The sequence below is a fragment of the Ranitomeya imitator genome, chromosome 10 (genome assembly GCF_032444005.1).
Source record: "Ranitomeya imitator isolate aRanImi1 chromosome 10, aRanImi1.pri, whole genome shotgun sequence".
Taxonomy (NCBI): Eukaryota; Metazoa; Chordata; class Amphibia; order Anura; family Dendrobatidae; genus Ranitomeya; species Ranitomeya imitator.
Genome location: NC_091291.1, coordinates 41,751,868 through 41,769,195, shown reverse-complemented (window position 1 = coordinate 41,769,195; position 17,328 = coordinate 41,751,868). Strand labels below are relative to the sequence as shown.

At 41.7% G+C, this 17,328-nt stretch overlaps 1 protein-coding gene across 1 annotated transcript in view; it reads left to right on the top strand.

Moving 5' to 3' along the window:
* Nucleotides 1-13,815, top strand: part of TMEM150B (transmembrane protein 150B) — a 61,484-nt gene extending 47,669 nt beyond the window's left edge. Inside the window, exons 4-7 of the mRNA XM_069742622.1 lie at nucleotides 7,028-7,095; nucleotides 9,784-9,911; nucleotides 10,930-11,107; nucleotides 12,343-13,815. Of these exons, the coding sequence (XP_069598723.1) occupies nucleotides 7,028-7,095; nucleotides 9,784-9,911; nucleotides 10,930-11,107; nucleotides 12,343-12,539 (571 nt within the window). The 3' untranslated portion in view covers nucleotides 12,540-13,815. The remainder of the gene's footprint in view (nucleotides 1-7,027; nucleotides 7,096-9,783; nucleotides 9,912-10,929; nucleotides 11,108-12,342) is intronic.
* The last annotated feature ends 3,513 nt before the right edge of the window (nucleotides 13,816-17,328 follow it).

The following is a 17,328-nucleotide window of genomic DNA, read 5'->3' as shown; positions in this document are numbered from 1 at the left end:
GGCTATGTGCACACGGTGCGGATTGGCCGCTGCGGATTCGCAGCAGTGTTCCATCAGGTTTACAGTACCATGTAAACATATGAAAAACCAAATCCGCTGTGCCCATGGTGCGGAAAACACCGCGCGGAAACGCTGCGTTGTATTTTCCGCAGCATGTCAATTCTTTGTGCGGATTCCGCAGCGTTTTACACCTGTTCCTCAATAGGAATCCGCAGGTGAAATCCGCACAAAAAACACTGGAAATCCGCGGAAAATCCGCAGGTAAAACGCAGTGCCTTTTACCCGCGGATTTTTCAAAAATGGTGCGGAAATATCTCACACGAATCCGCAATGTGGGCACATAGCCTTAGGGTTAGGGTTGGAATTAGGGTTGTGGTTAGGGTTGTGATTAGGGTTATGGCTACAGTTGGGATAAGGGTTAGGGGTGTGGGGGGGTTAGTGTTGGAGTTAGAATTGAGGGGTTACCACTGTTTAGGCACATCAGGGGTCTCCAAACGCAACATGGCGCCACCATTGATTCCAGCCAATCTCGTATTCAAAAAGTCAAATGGTGCTCCCTCACTTCCGAGCCCTGACGTGTGCCCAAACAGTGGTTTACCCCCACATATGGGGTACCAGCATACTCAGGACAAACTGCGCAACAATTACTGGGGTCCAATTTCTCCTGTTACCCTTGTGAATCTAAAAAAATAATTGCTAAAACATAATTTTTGAGGAAAGAAAAATGATTTTTTATTTTCACGGCTCTGCGTTGTAAACGTCTGTGAAGCACTTGGGGGTTCAAAGTGCTCACCACATATCTAGATAAGTTCCTTGGGGGGTCTAGTTTCTAAAATGGGGTCACTTGTGGGGGTTTCTACTGTTTAGGCACACCAGGGGCTCTGCAAACGCAACGTGACACCCGCAGACCATTCCATCAAAGTCTGCATTTCAAAAGTCACTACTTCCCTTCTGAGCCCCGACGTGTGCCCAAACAGTGGTTTACCCCCACTCATGGGGTTTCAGCGTACTCAGGAGAAACTGGACAACAACTTTTGGGGTCCAATTTCTCCTGTAACCCTTGGGAAAATAAAAAATTCTGGGCTAAATAATTCTTTTTGAGGAAAGAAAACGTATTTATTATTTTCACGGCTCTGCATTATAAACTTCTATGAAGCACTTGGGGGTTCAAAGTGCTCACCACACATCTAGATAAGTTCCTTTCGGGGTCTAGTTTCCAAAATGGGGTCACTTGTGGGGGGTTTCTACTGTTTAGGCACATCAGGGGCTCTGCAAACGCAACGTGACGCCCGCAGAGCATTCCATCAAAGTCTGCATTTCAAAATGTCACTACTTCAATTCCGAGCCTCGGCATGTGCCCAAACAGTAGTTTACCCCCACATATAGGGTATCACGGTACTCAGGAGAAACTGGACAACAAATATTGGGGTCCAATTTCTCCTGTAACCCTTGGGAAAATAAAAAATTCTGGGCTAAATAATTCTTTTTGAGGAAAGAAAACGTATTTATTATTTTCACGGCTCTGCATTATAAACTTCTATGAAGCACTTGGGGGTTCAAAGTGCTCATCACACATCTAGATAAGTTCCTTTCGGGGTCTAGTTTCCAAAATGGGGTCACTTGTGGGGGGTTTCTACTGTTTAGGCACATCAGGGGCTCTGCAAACGCAACGTGACGCCCGCAGAGCATTCCATCAAAGTCTGCATTTCAAAATGTCACTACTTCAATTCCGAGCCTCGGCATGTGCCCAAACAGTAGTTTACCCCCACATATGGGGTATCACGGTACTCAGGAGAAACTGGACAACAAATATTGGGGTCAAATTTCTCCTGTTACCCTTGGGAAAATTAAAAAATTCTGGGCTAAATAATTATTTTTGAGGAAAGAAAACGTATTTATTATTTTCACGGCTCTGCATTATAAACTTCTATGAAGCGCTTGGGGGTTCAAAGTGCTCACCACACATCTAGATAAGTTCCTTTCGGGGTCTAGTTTCCAAAATGGGGTCACTTGTGGGGGGTTTCTACTGTTAAGCCACATCAGGGGCTCTGCAAACGCAACGTGACGCCCACAGAGCATTCCATCAAAGTCTGCATTTCAAAACGTCACTACTTCACTTCCGAGCCCCGGCATGTGCCCAAACAGTGATTTACCCCCACATATGGGGTATCAGCGTACTCAGGAGAAACTGGACAACAACTTTTGGGGTCAAATTTCTCCTGTTACCCTTGGGAAAATAAAAAATTGCAGGCTAAAAGATCATTTTTGAGAAAATAATTTTTTTTTTTAATTTTCATGGCTCTGTGTTATAAACTTCTGTGAAGCACTTGGGGGTTCAAAGTCCTCACTACACATCTAGATTAGTTCCTTTGGGGGTCTAGTTTCCAAAATGGTGTCATTTCTGGGGGATCTCCAATGTTTAGGCACACAGGGGCTCTCCAAACGTGACATGGTGTCCGCTAATGATTGGAGCTAATTTTCCATTTAAAAAGCCAAATGGCGTGCCATCCCTTCCGAGCCCTGCCGTGCGCCCAAACAGTGGTTTACCCCCACATATGGGGTATCAGCGTACTCAGGACAAACTGGACAACAATATTTGGGGTCCCATTTCTCCTATTATCCTTGGCAAAATAGGAAATTCCAGGCTAAAAAATAATTTTTGAGGAAAGAAAAATTATTCTTTATTTTCATGGCTCTGCGTTATAAACTTCTGTGAAGCACTTGGGGGTTCAAAGTCCTCACTACACATGTAGATTAGTTCCTTTGGGGGTCTAGTTTCCAAAATGGGGTCACTTGTGGGGGAGCTCCAATGTTTAGGCACACAGGGGCTCTCCAAACGCGACATGGTGTCCGCTAACAATTGGAGCTAATTTTCCATTCAAAAAGTCAAATGGCGCTCCTTCCCTTCCGAGCCCTGCCGAGTGCCCAAACAGTGGTTTACCCCCACATATGAGGTATCGACGTACTCGGGAGAAATTGCCCAACAAATTTTATGATCCATTTTATCCTACTGCCCATGTGAAAATGAAAAAATTGAGGCGAAAAGAATTTTTTTGTGAAAAAAAAGTACTTTTTCATTTTTACAGATCAATTTGTGAAGCACCTGAGAGTTTAAAGTGCTCACTAGGCATCTAAATAAGTTCCTTGGGGGGTCTAGTTTCCAAAATGGGGTCACTTGTGGGGGAGCGCCAATGTTTAGGCACACAGGAGCTATCCAAACGCGACATGGTGTCCGCTAACGATGGAAATAATTTTTCATTCAAAAAGTCAAATGGCGCTCCTTCCCTTCCGAGCCTTACCATGTGCCCAAACAGTGGTTTACCCCCACATGTGAGGTATTGGTGTACTCAGGAGAAATTGCCCAATACATTTTAGGATCCATTTTATCCTGTTGCCCATGTGAAAATGAAAAAATTGAGGCTAAAATAATTTTTTTGTGAAAAAAAAGTACTTTTTCATTTTTACGGATCAATTTGTGAAGCACCTGGGGGTTCAAAGTGCTCACTATGCATCTAGATAAGTTCCTTGGGGCGTCTAGTTTCCAAAATGGGGTCACTTGTGGGGGAGCTCCAATTTTTAGGCACACGGGGGCTCTCCAAACGTGACATGGTGTCCGCTAAAGAGTGGAGCCAATTTTTGATTCAAAAAGTCAAATGGCGCTCCTTCCCTTCCAAGCCCTGCCGTGCGCCCAAACAGTGGTTTACCCCCAAATATGAGGTATCAGCGTACTCAGGACAAATTGGACAACAACTTTCGTGGTTCAGTTTCTCCTTTTACCATTGGGAAAATAAAAAAATTGTTGCTAAAAGATAATTTTTGTGACTAAAAAGTTAAATGTTCATTTTTTCCTTCCATGTTGCTTCTGCTGCTATGAAGCACCTGAAGGGTTAATAAACTTCTTGAATGTGGTTTTGAGTACCTTGAGGGGTGCAGTTTTTAGAATGGTGTCACTTTTGGGTATTTTCAGCCATATAGACCCCTCAAACTGACTTCAAATGTGAGGTGGTCTCTAAAAAAAATGGTTTTGTAAATTTCGTTGTAAAAATGACAAATCGCTGGTCAAATTTTAACCCTTATAACTTCCTAACAAAAAAAAATTTTGTTTCCAAAATTGTGCTGATGTAAAGTAGACGTGTGGGAAATGTTATTTATTAACTATTTTGTGTCACATATCTCTCTGGTTTAACAGAATAAAAATTCAAAATGTGAAAATTGCGAAATTTTCAAAATTTTCGCCAAATTTCCGTTTTTATCACAAATAAACGCAGATTTTATTGACCTAAATTTACCACTAACATGAAGCCCAATATGTCACGAAAAAACAATCTCAGAAACGCTAGGATCCGTTGAAGCGTTCCTGAGTTATTACCTCATAAAGGGACACTGGTCAGAATTGCAAAAAACGGCAAGGTCTTTAAGGTCAAAATAGGCTGGGTCATGAAGGGGTTAACTCTGAAACTCTACGTCGTTTCCGAGAATTGCATACTTTTATAAGCCTCTGAACACTGGGCCACACCTAGACTAGTAGGACAGGCTGGTCCCTGGAGGCTTCTCCTGCCTGCCGTGTACCTGTATAGGGAGAGACTTGCCAGTCATTGGCAGTGGGCCTGGAAAAGCCTCTGCGGGACAGGCCTGTCCGACTAGTCTCTTTTTGATATTCCTAATGGATCGTAAAAGCTCCACATGCCGGTGAGATCCTAGCCTCACCTAATCACCTATTAATATAGAACTTATGCAGTCTTTAAAAAGCACACAGAGGTCCAGATTCAAGTACAAGTTCAGATGTGTGAGATTGTAGAGTGTAGACAGAACCCCAGGACTGTCCGCGGTATCCAGGACAGTTGGGACTAGAGCTGAGGAGATGGGTTCCCGGGTCTCTGGTCCAGGTTAGTGGTACCTGGCAGCTGGACAGGAGGCCACGAATCTCTTACCTTCCGGCTTTTGATTAGTCCGGGCAGCGCGACACCCACTATACTTGGACAGTTAAACCCAGCTAGGCAAGAAAAACAGCAGAGAAAATGCAGAACTTGGACTACGTGTGAACATGGTCTAAATGTCTAAGCAAAGTGGATGTGATTCCATGAAATCTCCACCCTCGGTGTGCCCAAGTGCGCTGCTGAACTGTTCAGCTTTTGGTGCGTTTTTTTTCTCTATAGGCTTCTATGTGGAATCTTGGGGGGGGGGGGGAAATGCTGTTCCATTTTTAAGAGCAGAATCAAAACTTTTCTGTAGTATTAAAAACGCAGATTCACATCTGCACCAAACGCATCAAATATGGGGGAGCACGCATAAAAGAAGCACAGCAAAGATACAATAATCAGAGAAGATTGTTATTGCGTCATGTGGTGCGAACTCGTGCAGAAAAAATGCAGCATTTAAGCTGCGTGTGAACACAACCTCAGCTTACATCTTTATTAAAACATTTTTAAGGGTTTAATAGAAAAAACAATATCAATTTTTTTTTTTTTATGCCATTTATGGATCCCTGTAAATAATCTGATCACTGCGTTGTGCGAGTCGTTATGATTTTAGGGACACCAAATATGTCCTGTTATTTGCGGATTTGTAGTGTTTATTATTTGTTAATGAAGCAAATTAAAACTGACATTATTTTAATAGTTTTCCATTGGATTTTAGTTAATTTTACAGGGAGAAAAAAAATCTCTCTCTCTCTCTCTGCCTCTAAAATCCTTGCAAATTGAAATACAAATACATTGTATAGAAATACATTGTTACATTGTACATAACAGTACAAAGTGCCTGCGGAGTCAGGGCCTGCAATACAGATCGAGTGCACAGAATTCTCCCCATTATATCACTAGAGCCTGTGGCTCATTATGCCAAGCTCCTGGCTGTGATGTTGAAGGTCATGAGCTCGAGACCTGGAGAGACAAACAGAAAAAGGTTGGGAGCTATAGTTTACTTCTGTCGTGGTCAGTACACGAGTAATGCTATGTCTTGTTACATGCCCGGAACAGATTTTAAACAATGAAGACTCCTATTGAATTGCTAAAATCAGAAATCTGAAAAACTGAGGTTATACTGTATAAGTCATGTGACTTGTACTTGCTTTCTTCTAGTGGTAGACAGCGCTATCATAATTCACAGTCTTTATTTTGTCAGAGACGATGGACCCTATTCCGCAATCTGCTCCTATATTGATATACAGACTAATCACTGAATGGGGCTACTATCCCTTCCAGGATGTTACATAGGTTGAAAAAAAACTCTGGTCCATCAAGTTCCACCTTTCTCCACCAGTTCTATGTTCTCCATTGCTAGATTATTTACTACTAACATTGCCATTTGTTGTGAAAAAAGCATCTAGTCCTCCTATAAAAGCTGTTATAGTTTCCTCCATTACTACCTCTTCTGCTCGGCATTCCACAGTCTGACTGCTCTAACTGTAAAGAACCCTTTCCTATTTAGCTGCTGGAATCTCCTTTCTTCCACCCGTAATGAGTGCCCCCTGGTCCTTCGTATGGTCTTTGGAAGGAATAAGCCATGTGCCAGTCCTTTGTACAGATCACACATATATTTATACATACAAATGAGCTCTCTTCTAAGGCGTCTTTTTTTCTAAGCTAAACAAGATCACCTTTTCCAACCTTTCATCATATGAGGCCTCCATCCCTTGTAATAATCTAGTTACCGTCTTTGAACTGATTCTAACATCTGAATATCCTTTTTAAATTGTGGAGCCCAAAACTGCATCCCGTATTCTAGATGTGACCTCACCAGTGATTTATGAAGGGGTAATAATACGTTGGGATCGCGTGATTTTATCTCTAGTTTCATACACACACAAGCCTCGTTTGCTTTTGCGGCTGCTGCTTGACATTGAGTGCTGCTGCTCAACTTACATGTAACCCGAATACCCAAGTCCTTCTCCTGTTCTGTAGTTCTGAGAATACTTCCATTTAATGTATATGTAACAATGGATGGATATGAAGTTTGAAAAATCCTCTAAGTCACACAATTTTAAGCGTTTTTTTAACATTTTGTGGTCTTTTTTTTTTCTTGACAGTGCATGCGGCTCATATCCTCCCCAGAGCTGTATATTTGGCCAAGTTCTTAATGTAGGTGCAATGCTGGGTAAGTATTTTTCAGCAGGTATCTAGCAGCCACTATTTATTCATACTCATGTGTAGCCCTAATTATGTGGTATGTTTCCTGTGTTGTCTACTTATGATGTCTTGATATTTAGTTTTTTTTATGCAGTTCCCTTAAGTTTTTGCTCCGTAATGCAATACATATATTCAAGCCAATGATAGAAGAGCAGATTTTGTGTTTGACAGATCCCATTTACAACAAAAAAGTGGTAGTTCAGTGAACTGGATTTACTTTCCCCCAGATTCCTTCCATTGTCAACTTTCAGGTTGCTGAGGACATTTCTTGTCTTCGAGCACATTTAGACCAACACTGCAATGCTCCTTTTGCAACTAGTCCACATTAGATGGATGTCACCAGAACACAGAAATCTAGGCTGGAGCGGCATGGTATCAAGGAGGTAAGGAGGTATGAAGACTGTCCCCCAATTGCAGATCTTCTATTCTCCTCTTCTTATTAGGAACACATGCATTCTGAGCCAAGCCTTGTGCATGAAGGTCGAGAGTAGTAGCTGTTGGATGACGACTTTCTAAAGAATATTGCCAGCTTTCCCACCATGATAAGGTGGTTGTTGGGAATGGCTTTTCTTCTGGGACACATACACACTGTTAGAACAGCACCAGCGCCCCTGCATGAGTCCGCTTCCGCCTCTCGGCAGGGACGCCATCATGTTCACTCTCTTTTCCATGCTGCTCCGGTTCCCGCCATCTTTCTCCTCCCAGGGCCAGCGCACAGGTCTCCTGAGAGAATGCCTAGGGCCCGCTCTCTTTTGAAAATTTTCAAGCCAATCGCTGGGAAACATTAGGCGTTTAAGGCACCTTCCCTAAGTGGGAGGTACTTTAGCAACGTTAGTACCAGTGAGTTTCCTATTACCCAGTTGTCAGGTTCCTGTACCTGTATGATCTGTATATGATCCTGTCCGTCCCATTTACCTTACCCAGTCCACCCTGTCTGCACCTGATCCTGCCCATCCTGCTGTACTTATACCCAAACCCGTCCTGCCTGTGCCTAGTCCTGTTACTCATCCGCCTGAACTTGTACCTGTGAACCTGCACCTGTGATCCCATACCTGTGGCTGCCCTGTGTTTCTGTACTTGTCCTGCTTGTGCCTGTTCCCGCATCTGTCTACTAGCCGTATACCTCCTGCTAATAAGTTCCAGGCTGGTCCTGCTTCCCTGCACGTTTGGTGGTCAGCTGCGACGACTCTGCGGTCTGTCCTGGAGTGGCACTTGTCGTCTACTTGGGCTCAAGTCTAACCACACCATCAGGGGCTCTAGTGAAGAACCAGGTGTTCGCTTATTTACGCCCCTCCTGGCTCTCCTTGGAGCTTGGCACAGTTGTTCCACAACCACGGTCATAACACATACTTTTCATCTGTCCCAATATTGTAATTTTGGAAGGACCGTTCTGCAAACCAGAGTGCAAAAGGGCTGGGATATCCAAACTCTGCCCAATAGAAAAATGATTTATATCGTCCCACAGGGAATACAATACAATAATTGATTGATATAAACTTGTAATCTGAAGACACCTGTCAGATTAGGAAATCCTCACTGTATGATGCCCTATACAAACTAAACTAGAGGGCACAATAGCACCTTATAAATGGCACCAATTTAGGACAATTTAGAAGAGACCATGAATGAATCTTCCTAAATTTAGGTATCGGAGCCACAAACAAAAGCCCCCTCCTCCCTTTGAAAGTGATCCCAGATTCCCAGATTGGAGAGCAATGTGATTGGTGACAAGCAATTTTCCTTCTTATTGGTCAAACTTTTCAAAGGCTGTACATGGAGGGGAATGACACACATTAATTCTGAAGGCATCAACCACTGTGAATGGGAAATTGTTATCGCTGATTTACATAAATGTTACAAGGCTTTATTTGGATTGTATTTTTAAGATTATGATTCCCATAATTAATTTAGTTTCAAACCATTTCTTTCCTAGCATGCTACTAAGCTGCTAAGAAGGTAGGGTAGATCTTTTATGCCTAGTGCTAATGTAGTCATTATCTGTCCACAACCTCTAGAACTTACCCACATTTTTAATACTGAAAGCTTTATTCTGACCGTAGCCTTTCATGGGCTTCATGCACTGACCACTAGAGATGGGGCTATGGAAGCCGCCAAGAGCAGCTGAGCTCTTCTCTTTCTAGCACACCTGTAGACATGAACAGGCCACTAAGTAGAACCGCGGGCACCTGCAATTTCATTGTACCCGTTCAAGTAATGCCAATATTGTCTTCTCAGTTTTCTTTGGCCTCGTCAAGCTTTTAGTTAAGGCTATGCTGCCCACGCCAATCTATCCTAGTCTACATCTACTGCCTTTTACCACTCTATGATTATGTCCTTCTGTTTCAGCTCATACTTACCTGCTTTCACAACCATCAGTCCATCCCTCCCAAAACTTAGTCCCTATATGTCAATATTTCATCTCCCATCAACTCCAGCCCAATATTACTAAGAGCTGCTGCGGTGCATGGACGTCATTGCATAAGGCTAGCCCAGAAACTGATAGTAAATAATTATCTGTTCTCATATGTGATCTAATTTCTTTATTTTTATAATTTCCTATTGTGGAAAAAATATAAAATTTTAATCAGCTTCTGAAAAAAGAATGTAATATTTACAGTTGTAATGTTCTAATCACACTTTGGTTCTTTTTTGTCAGTGGTCTGGATCTGTGTTATACGGTTTCAGCAAATCAGAGATTATGGCTGCCATTCTCATGTAAATTCTGTGGGCCTTGCTTTGGGATTTCTTTGTGCTTTAGGAACTTCAATGGTCGGTAATTTTCAGGTCAGTCTTCACTTGTAGTGGCCACTGTTGCACTGAGGGCTGCTATTATTAATGGGGATCTGTAAGTAGGTCACGACAATACCAAACCCTAACCAATGTTACAAATGACCTGTTGTCTGCCGAACAATCCATACTCTACACTCTTCCTCTTTGACCTGTCCTCTACCTTCAACACAGTTGACCACTTCCTCCTACTACAGGTCTTCTTTCTTTGTCATCGCAGAGCTTGCCCTCTTCTGGATCTCCTCCTACCTTACTGACTGCACATTTTATGTCCTATTTCCACACTATTGCCTCATCCCTGTCTCTGTTGGTGTCCCTCAATACTCTGTCCTAGCTCCCCTATTCTTCTCCATCAATAACTTTGGCCTGGGACAACTCAAAGTCCCCTGGCCTCCAGTACCATTGATACGCTGATGACAGTCAGATCTACCTTTCTAGCCCAGATGTCACCTCTCTGATGTCCTGAATCCCAGATTGTCTATCAGCCGTATACTCCCCTCTACTTCTCTGCCAAGCCATTCACTTGCTTCCAATTCTCCAGCAAATCCAGTGTAAATTACGAACAATGATTTACAAGACTGTCCATAATCTGTCTCCTCCATGCATCTCCAAACTAATCTTCCAATACCTTAACACACACCATCTCCTGTCCTCACGAGACCTCCCTCTCTCCTCCACCCTTGTACGTTCCTCGCCCAACTGGCTCCAGATTTATCTGGAGCATCTCCCATCCTCTGAGATTCAGTGCCTCAAAACGTCTGATTGTAGACTTTCCTGAAGAGATGAGTTTTCAGGTGGCGTCTGAAGGAGTCACATGTGGGAGACAATCACCCCACTGCCACCTTACTACGACTGGAGCTGCTCCAATACACCCCAACCTTCTGTCTCCTTCCCCAACACCCTGTAGATTGTAAGCCTGTGATGGTAGGACCCTCTCTTTCTCTATACCAGTCTGTCATTGTAAGCTTCATTTGTAGCTTCCAAATTAAATAATAACTATTATTATTTTGCACAGCAATCCAGCCAGCTGGAAACTCACCTCATCGGAGCCTTTTTGGCATTTGTCATTGGTATTGTTTACTTCTGGCTACAAACCTATCTAACCTACAGAGTGAAGCCAAGACATGGCGGGAAGTGGATAGGACCTCTGCGATTTATCCTCACTCTTTTGGCAACCGTATCGATTATTCTGAGTATCCTTAGTAACGTGATAGACCATGAAATGCACATACAGTATGTCACAAAAGTGAGTACACCCCTATCATTTTTGTAAATATTTTATTATATCTTTTCGTGAGACAATACTGAAAATTCTGACTTAACTACAGTGTACAGTAGTCAGTGTACAGCTTGTATAACGATGTAAATTTGGTGCCATCTAAACTCAACACACGGCCATTAATGTCTAAACCTCTGGCAACAAAAGTGAGTACACCCCTAAGTGAAAATGGTCAAATTGTGCCCAAAGTGTCAATATTTTGTGTTGCCACTACTATTTTCAAGCACTGCCTTGGACATGGAGGTCACTAGAGCTTCACAGGTTACCACTGGAATCCTCTTCCCTCCTCCATGACAGCAGCATGGAGCTGGTGGATGTTGGAGACCTTGCGCTCCTCCACCATTCTTCTGATGATGCCTCACAGATGCAGGTTAGACATTCATTGTTGAGTGTTGAGTTGTCTAGACGGAACATCAAATTTTACACCGTTAAACAAGCTGTACACTGACTACTGAACATTGTATCAAAGTGTCAGATCCTCAATGTTGTCCCATGAAAATATATCACAAAATATTTACAAAAATGTGAGGGGTGTACGTACTTTTGTCATATATTGTATAAAAGTTCCCGAAAAATGTATATCTTTGTACCGTGTTAGCCAGTAGATAGAAAAATATTAAGATTTGAGTCCTCAGTGGTTGATACATTTTAATGGCTAACTGAAAGGATGGTAATAAATTGCAAGCTTTCGAGACTACTCGGGTCTCTTCATCAGGCATAGCAATATAATGTACACAGACACAATGCAATGATTGAGTCAACTTCTCCCCTTTTTTTCTGGTCTCAGGTGTGATTTTCATATTTCCCACACCTGTTACTTGCCACAGGTGAGTTTGAAACGAGCATCACATGCTTGAAGCAAAGTTTACAAACTATTTTAGAAAGGTGCCAATGATTTTCTCCAGCCTATTTTTGGGGTTTTGCGGTAAATTATGTCCAATTTTTCTTTTTTTTTTCTTTTTTTATGTCTTGTTTAAATACACACAAAGGAAATAAACATGTGTATACCAAAACGGGTGTAATTGTACTAATTTTCGGGGAGAAATACTGTTTTTTTTCTGGAACAATTTCAAGTGTGCCAACACTTTCGATCATGACTGTGTATGTATCTAATATTGTCACTTATGATTCTTTGACCAATTTTACTAGTGATCGTATTTGTTAGCAAACAAATGAAATCTACCGCTGCGATTTGGGAATGGATTTTAGCCATCATTTTATTCTTGCTATTTGGACTCTTCTGCGTTGACTACTGGTATCTAGAAGGACACTTCTTCCATGTCAAGAAGAGGAGAGTGGTTGTTCCCAACGAAGTTCAAGTTTCCTCCGTCTCCTTGAGTCTATAGATGGCAAGAGAATGGAGAATTCTGGTGATATCTATTTATTATTTTTAGCAGAAATGTGGACTTTTATACCATCCAGTATTGTACGACTTCTGAGTGAAGTATTTGTGCACATGGTAGATGATGGCCTTTACATTACATATATTACACACATACATATATATGTATATATGTGTGTGATATATATTACATAATATATACACACGCACACAAGCACGCACACGTGCGCGCGCACACACACCCATGTAATCAATTTCATTGTACATGACTGTTGCTACTCAATGCTGCAGAAATTAGAGCCATATAGTAGGGAATCGGGATAACAAACTATGAAAACTATGAAATAACTGTTGTTGTTTTTTATATTTTTGTCTTGGACATTTCAGTAAATCATTGCACTACAGAATTAGAAACTTTATGCTGAGCAAAAAGAAAGACATTATTGGAAATGAGCCTCACCAACAACACACATAGAAGATTACAAATTTAGGATTTTTTTTTTTAATACCGTACTTTTTTTTTTTTTCTCCACAGTTGTTGTTTTTGTTTTAACCATTACTGCAATTAGGTTGTGGTTCATTTTATTGGCTTTTTATTTTTATTACATTGCCTTGAATTTGTGAAAAAAAAGAATCCTTGGTTTTAATCCAAACTTTTTAACTGTCTTGCTTCTTCAGCTTGCATGCATTATAATACATTGATAGCTGCTCAAAGCAGCTTAATTTTAAAGGGGTTGTCTGGGACTTTAACACTGATGGCCTATTCTTAATAAAGGTTATCAATGTCTAAATTGGCAGGGCCACCCCACTGAGCGGCTGTTTTTCAGTGTCGGCGGTGGCCGGAACTGCTCAGTTCCCCAGCTGCAGAGGATAGCTCCGTACACTGTTTAATGGCTAGGTACTGCACATCGGTCCCGTATTCCAATCCATAGCGGGTGGCTGTACAGTACCCAGCCGTGGCCACTATGTGCAGCTCCACAACTTAGCAGTTCCGACCACCGACGCCATTTCACTCCCCCACGGATCAGAATATTGATGACCTATCCTAACCATAGGTCATCAAGGTTAGTCTTGGATATCTTTTAATCCTGACACCCAACTCCCTGCCAGTTCTGTCAAATCAGAATGAAGCTTACATTCATGTTCAGGAGAGGACTAGATGGACTGAAGACTAAGCCAACAGATAGCCCAGGTGCTGGAGATTGATACTGAACAGCATTAAAGGGAACCTGTCACCTGAATTTGGCGGGACAGGTTTGCGGTCATATGGGCGGGGTTTTCAGGTGTTTGATTCACCCTTTCCTTACCCGCTGGCTGCATGCTGGCCTCAATATTGGGTTGAAGTTCATGCTGTGTCCTCCGAAGTACACGCCTGCGCAAGGCAATCTTGCCTTGCGCACGCGCAGTATGCTTTGCCCAACTGCGGGCAAAGCCGAAAAGCCTTAGTGCGCATGCGCCGGCGCACTATGTCCCGGAACACAGCAAAATACTTCCGAGACATAGTGCGCATGCGCCGGCGCACTAAGGCTTTTCGGCTTTGCCCGCAGTTGGGCAAAGCATACTGCGCAAGGCAAGATTGCCTTGCGCAGGCGTGTACTTCGGAGGACACAGCATGAACTTCAACCCAATATTGCGGCCAGCATGCAGCCAGCGGGTAAGGAAAGGGTGAATCAAACACCCGAAAACCCCGTCCATATGACCGCAAACCTGTCCCGCCAAAGTCAGGTGACAGGTTCCCTTTAAGCAGCTTGCAATGTATTGTAACACATGGAAGCAGTAGAAACAAAGAGATCAATTATTTTTTTTTTTAATGAAAATTAATGACATATATTTTTTTCACATAAAATATGCAATGAAATAAAAAAGGGTGCGAAGGTGTCCCAAGTTCTATATGCAATCTGCATGTGATTAGTGTTTTGGCCTGTATTATATAGCCCAGGCTGTATTCGTAGTTCTTCTGGGTGCGGTCAATAACCTTGTTGACAGTTGGCAATCCCATATAAAATGAATGGAGCATAAATACTGCAAATACTTTCAGATGGGGGACATAAGTGTCCGGTTCCGGCGACTTATGGGATTTTTTGCCGTCGATCCCCACTAATCTAGATGTTATCACCTATGATGTGAATTCTTGTTACCGGAATACTGGTACAGTTGTTTTATCAGATAATCATACAGTTAAGACATTTCAGGGCACTTTTAACCTGCAGAATTTTGAATGCAGCTCTGTAGTATAATACTGTATTAGGATTATTACAAAATAAGAAATGCAACGTATTGTCAAAGCTCTGGCTTTCAGTATATACGCTGGTATTTTTGGTCAGTGTTTCGTTAGATTTTATACGTCAAAACAGGTAAAAGATTTTCATCCAGAAAAACTGATAAAACGCGAACCAAACCTGACTCATAAATAACGCCTTGCTCCCCGGGGTCTTTTATGGAGATAGATTTTGTTTTATATTGTAAACTAATAAAAATCATTTTCAAAGTTGAACTTCTGGTTTAGTCATTTATCTTCTCAGATGAGTAACTATCCCGTGCTCTTTGTTTTACTCGTATTATTGAAGTCACATAACTTAATAGGTTTTGGACCTTAACAATGTTTTATCTCTTGCGTAGTATTACTTTGTTACATGAATCTGCTTTATGATTAATCCTAGATCACAATAAGCTACATGATAAATTTTATTTATTGCTCCCACTATCACGTTATCATTATTAGGGTGGATTCATGTAGCAGATTTGTTCAGAAAATGCACTTACATTCATCTGAATAGGGTTTTTTTTTTGTTCGAAATGACATAATTTGTGTTTTGTTTTTTTTTTTGTCTTATGGAATTTGCTAACTTATATCGCACCAAATTCACCAAAATTGTGTTGGTTTTTTTTTGTTTTGATGATCGATGCTATGTAGCAGAGCCGATCCAGTGGTGCCAGCTTCTAGCCTCCCATGGAGGCTATTGAAGCATGGCACAAGTTAAAAAAAAATGTTTTTAAAAATATGAAAAAAATATAAAAGTTTAAACCACCCCAAACAAATAAAAAAAAAAAAAAATCAAACCTACACATATTTGGTATCGCCGCATTCAGAATCGCCCGATCAATAAAAAAAAAAGCATTAACCTGATCGCTAAACTGCGTAGCGAGAAAAAATTCGAAACGCCATTAGGTTTTTTTGGTTGCCGCGACATTGCATTAACCCTGCTGTTCTGTTCGGTCTGGGGAGACCTATTTTGAACTTTGGTATTTTTTGGGGTGTTCAAGATGCGGTTCTGAAACTTGTGGTTGATTGACTTAAATGAGGATGGGTCGGTCGGCCACGGGTTTCAGAGCCGCATCTTGAATATTTTAAAGAATATTGAAGTTCAAAGTCGGTCATTTTTGACCAACAGAACAGCAGGGTTAAAATGTAATAACGGGCGATCAAAAGAACGTATCTGCACAAAAGTGGTATCATTAAAAACGCCAGCTCAGCATGCAAAAAATAAGCCCTCACATGACCATATTGATGGAAAAATAAAAAAAGTTATGGCTCTGGGAAGGAGGGGAGCGAAAAACGAAAACACAAAAATGAAAAAGGGCCACGGCAGGAAGGGGTTATAATGGCCCCCACATAGGCTTCTAAATATTATAATGGCCCCCACATAACCATTGGCGGTTTGCCACTGACTTTGATGGGACATACTGTGCATACTGGAGTATGGTCTATGGTCATCAGGCTCACGATGAGTCTTTTTACATGTGGTTAATTTGTCGCAAAAATGTTTGCAACTTTCCCTTTAAGAAGAATTAGTTTTACAGAAATCTATGCTAATGCTGCAGATACAATCCATTAACATGAATTAAACAGATTTTTAGCTGTAGATATTTCTGCAACAATTTTAACACATGTGAACAAATCGTAAGTTTGATGCATAGTGATGGCTACACAATAACAGGGGGGGTATGAGATTTACCTGTTGATTGTGGTAAATCCCAGTGCGAAGGTGACACCTATTGGGGAAGGAGGCACATGACATTTCTTGTATGTATGTGGTTTCCTGTGTGCATGTGATTTCACGCATTCATGATTTCACAGCCACAAAAATCTGATATTCTGGAATTGCTGCACGTAAAATCCCAGCAGAGCCCAGTGTGTGCAGCTCCATCATAATCTTATAGCATAACTTTGAGTAGCCCTGATAAAAGGATATATTTGTGTTCATAAATTGTGAATAAATGTTCTGAATATTTTGCAATAATTATTTTTAGTTTAATGGTTTTCTGGGTGTACATCTGTCAACATTTCAAGTATGTTTTTGACTTAGAAATATAGCAGTCTTCAGCATTGTCAATTTCTTTCATAATACTCCTGTAAGATGCATAGAAGCGTACACTCTATAGTAGAGAGGACCCCACTGAAAATAAGAGCTTACACACTAAAGAGAGATTACTCCGCTGACCATAAGAAGTCACACACTAGAGAGACCGAATAATCCGCTTATCATAAGTTTACACACTAGAGAGAGAGCGAGAGTACCTTACAGACCATAAGAGCTCACACATGAGAGAAAGAGAGGACCCCGCTGACCATAAGAGATCACACACTAGAGAGAGAGGACCTCGCTGACCATAAGAGCTCACATATGAGAGAAAGAGAAGACCCCACTGACCATAAGATCTCACACACGAGAGAGTGAGGACCCCGCTGACTATAAGAGATCACACCCTACAGAGAGAACCCCGCTGACTATAAGAGCTCACACACGAGAGAGAGGACCCCAATGACCATAAGAGCTTACACACTAGAGAGA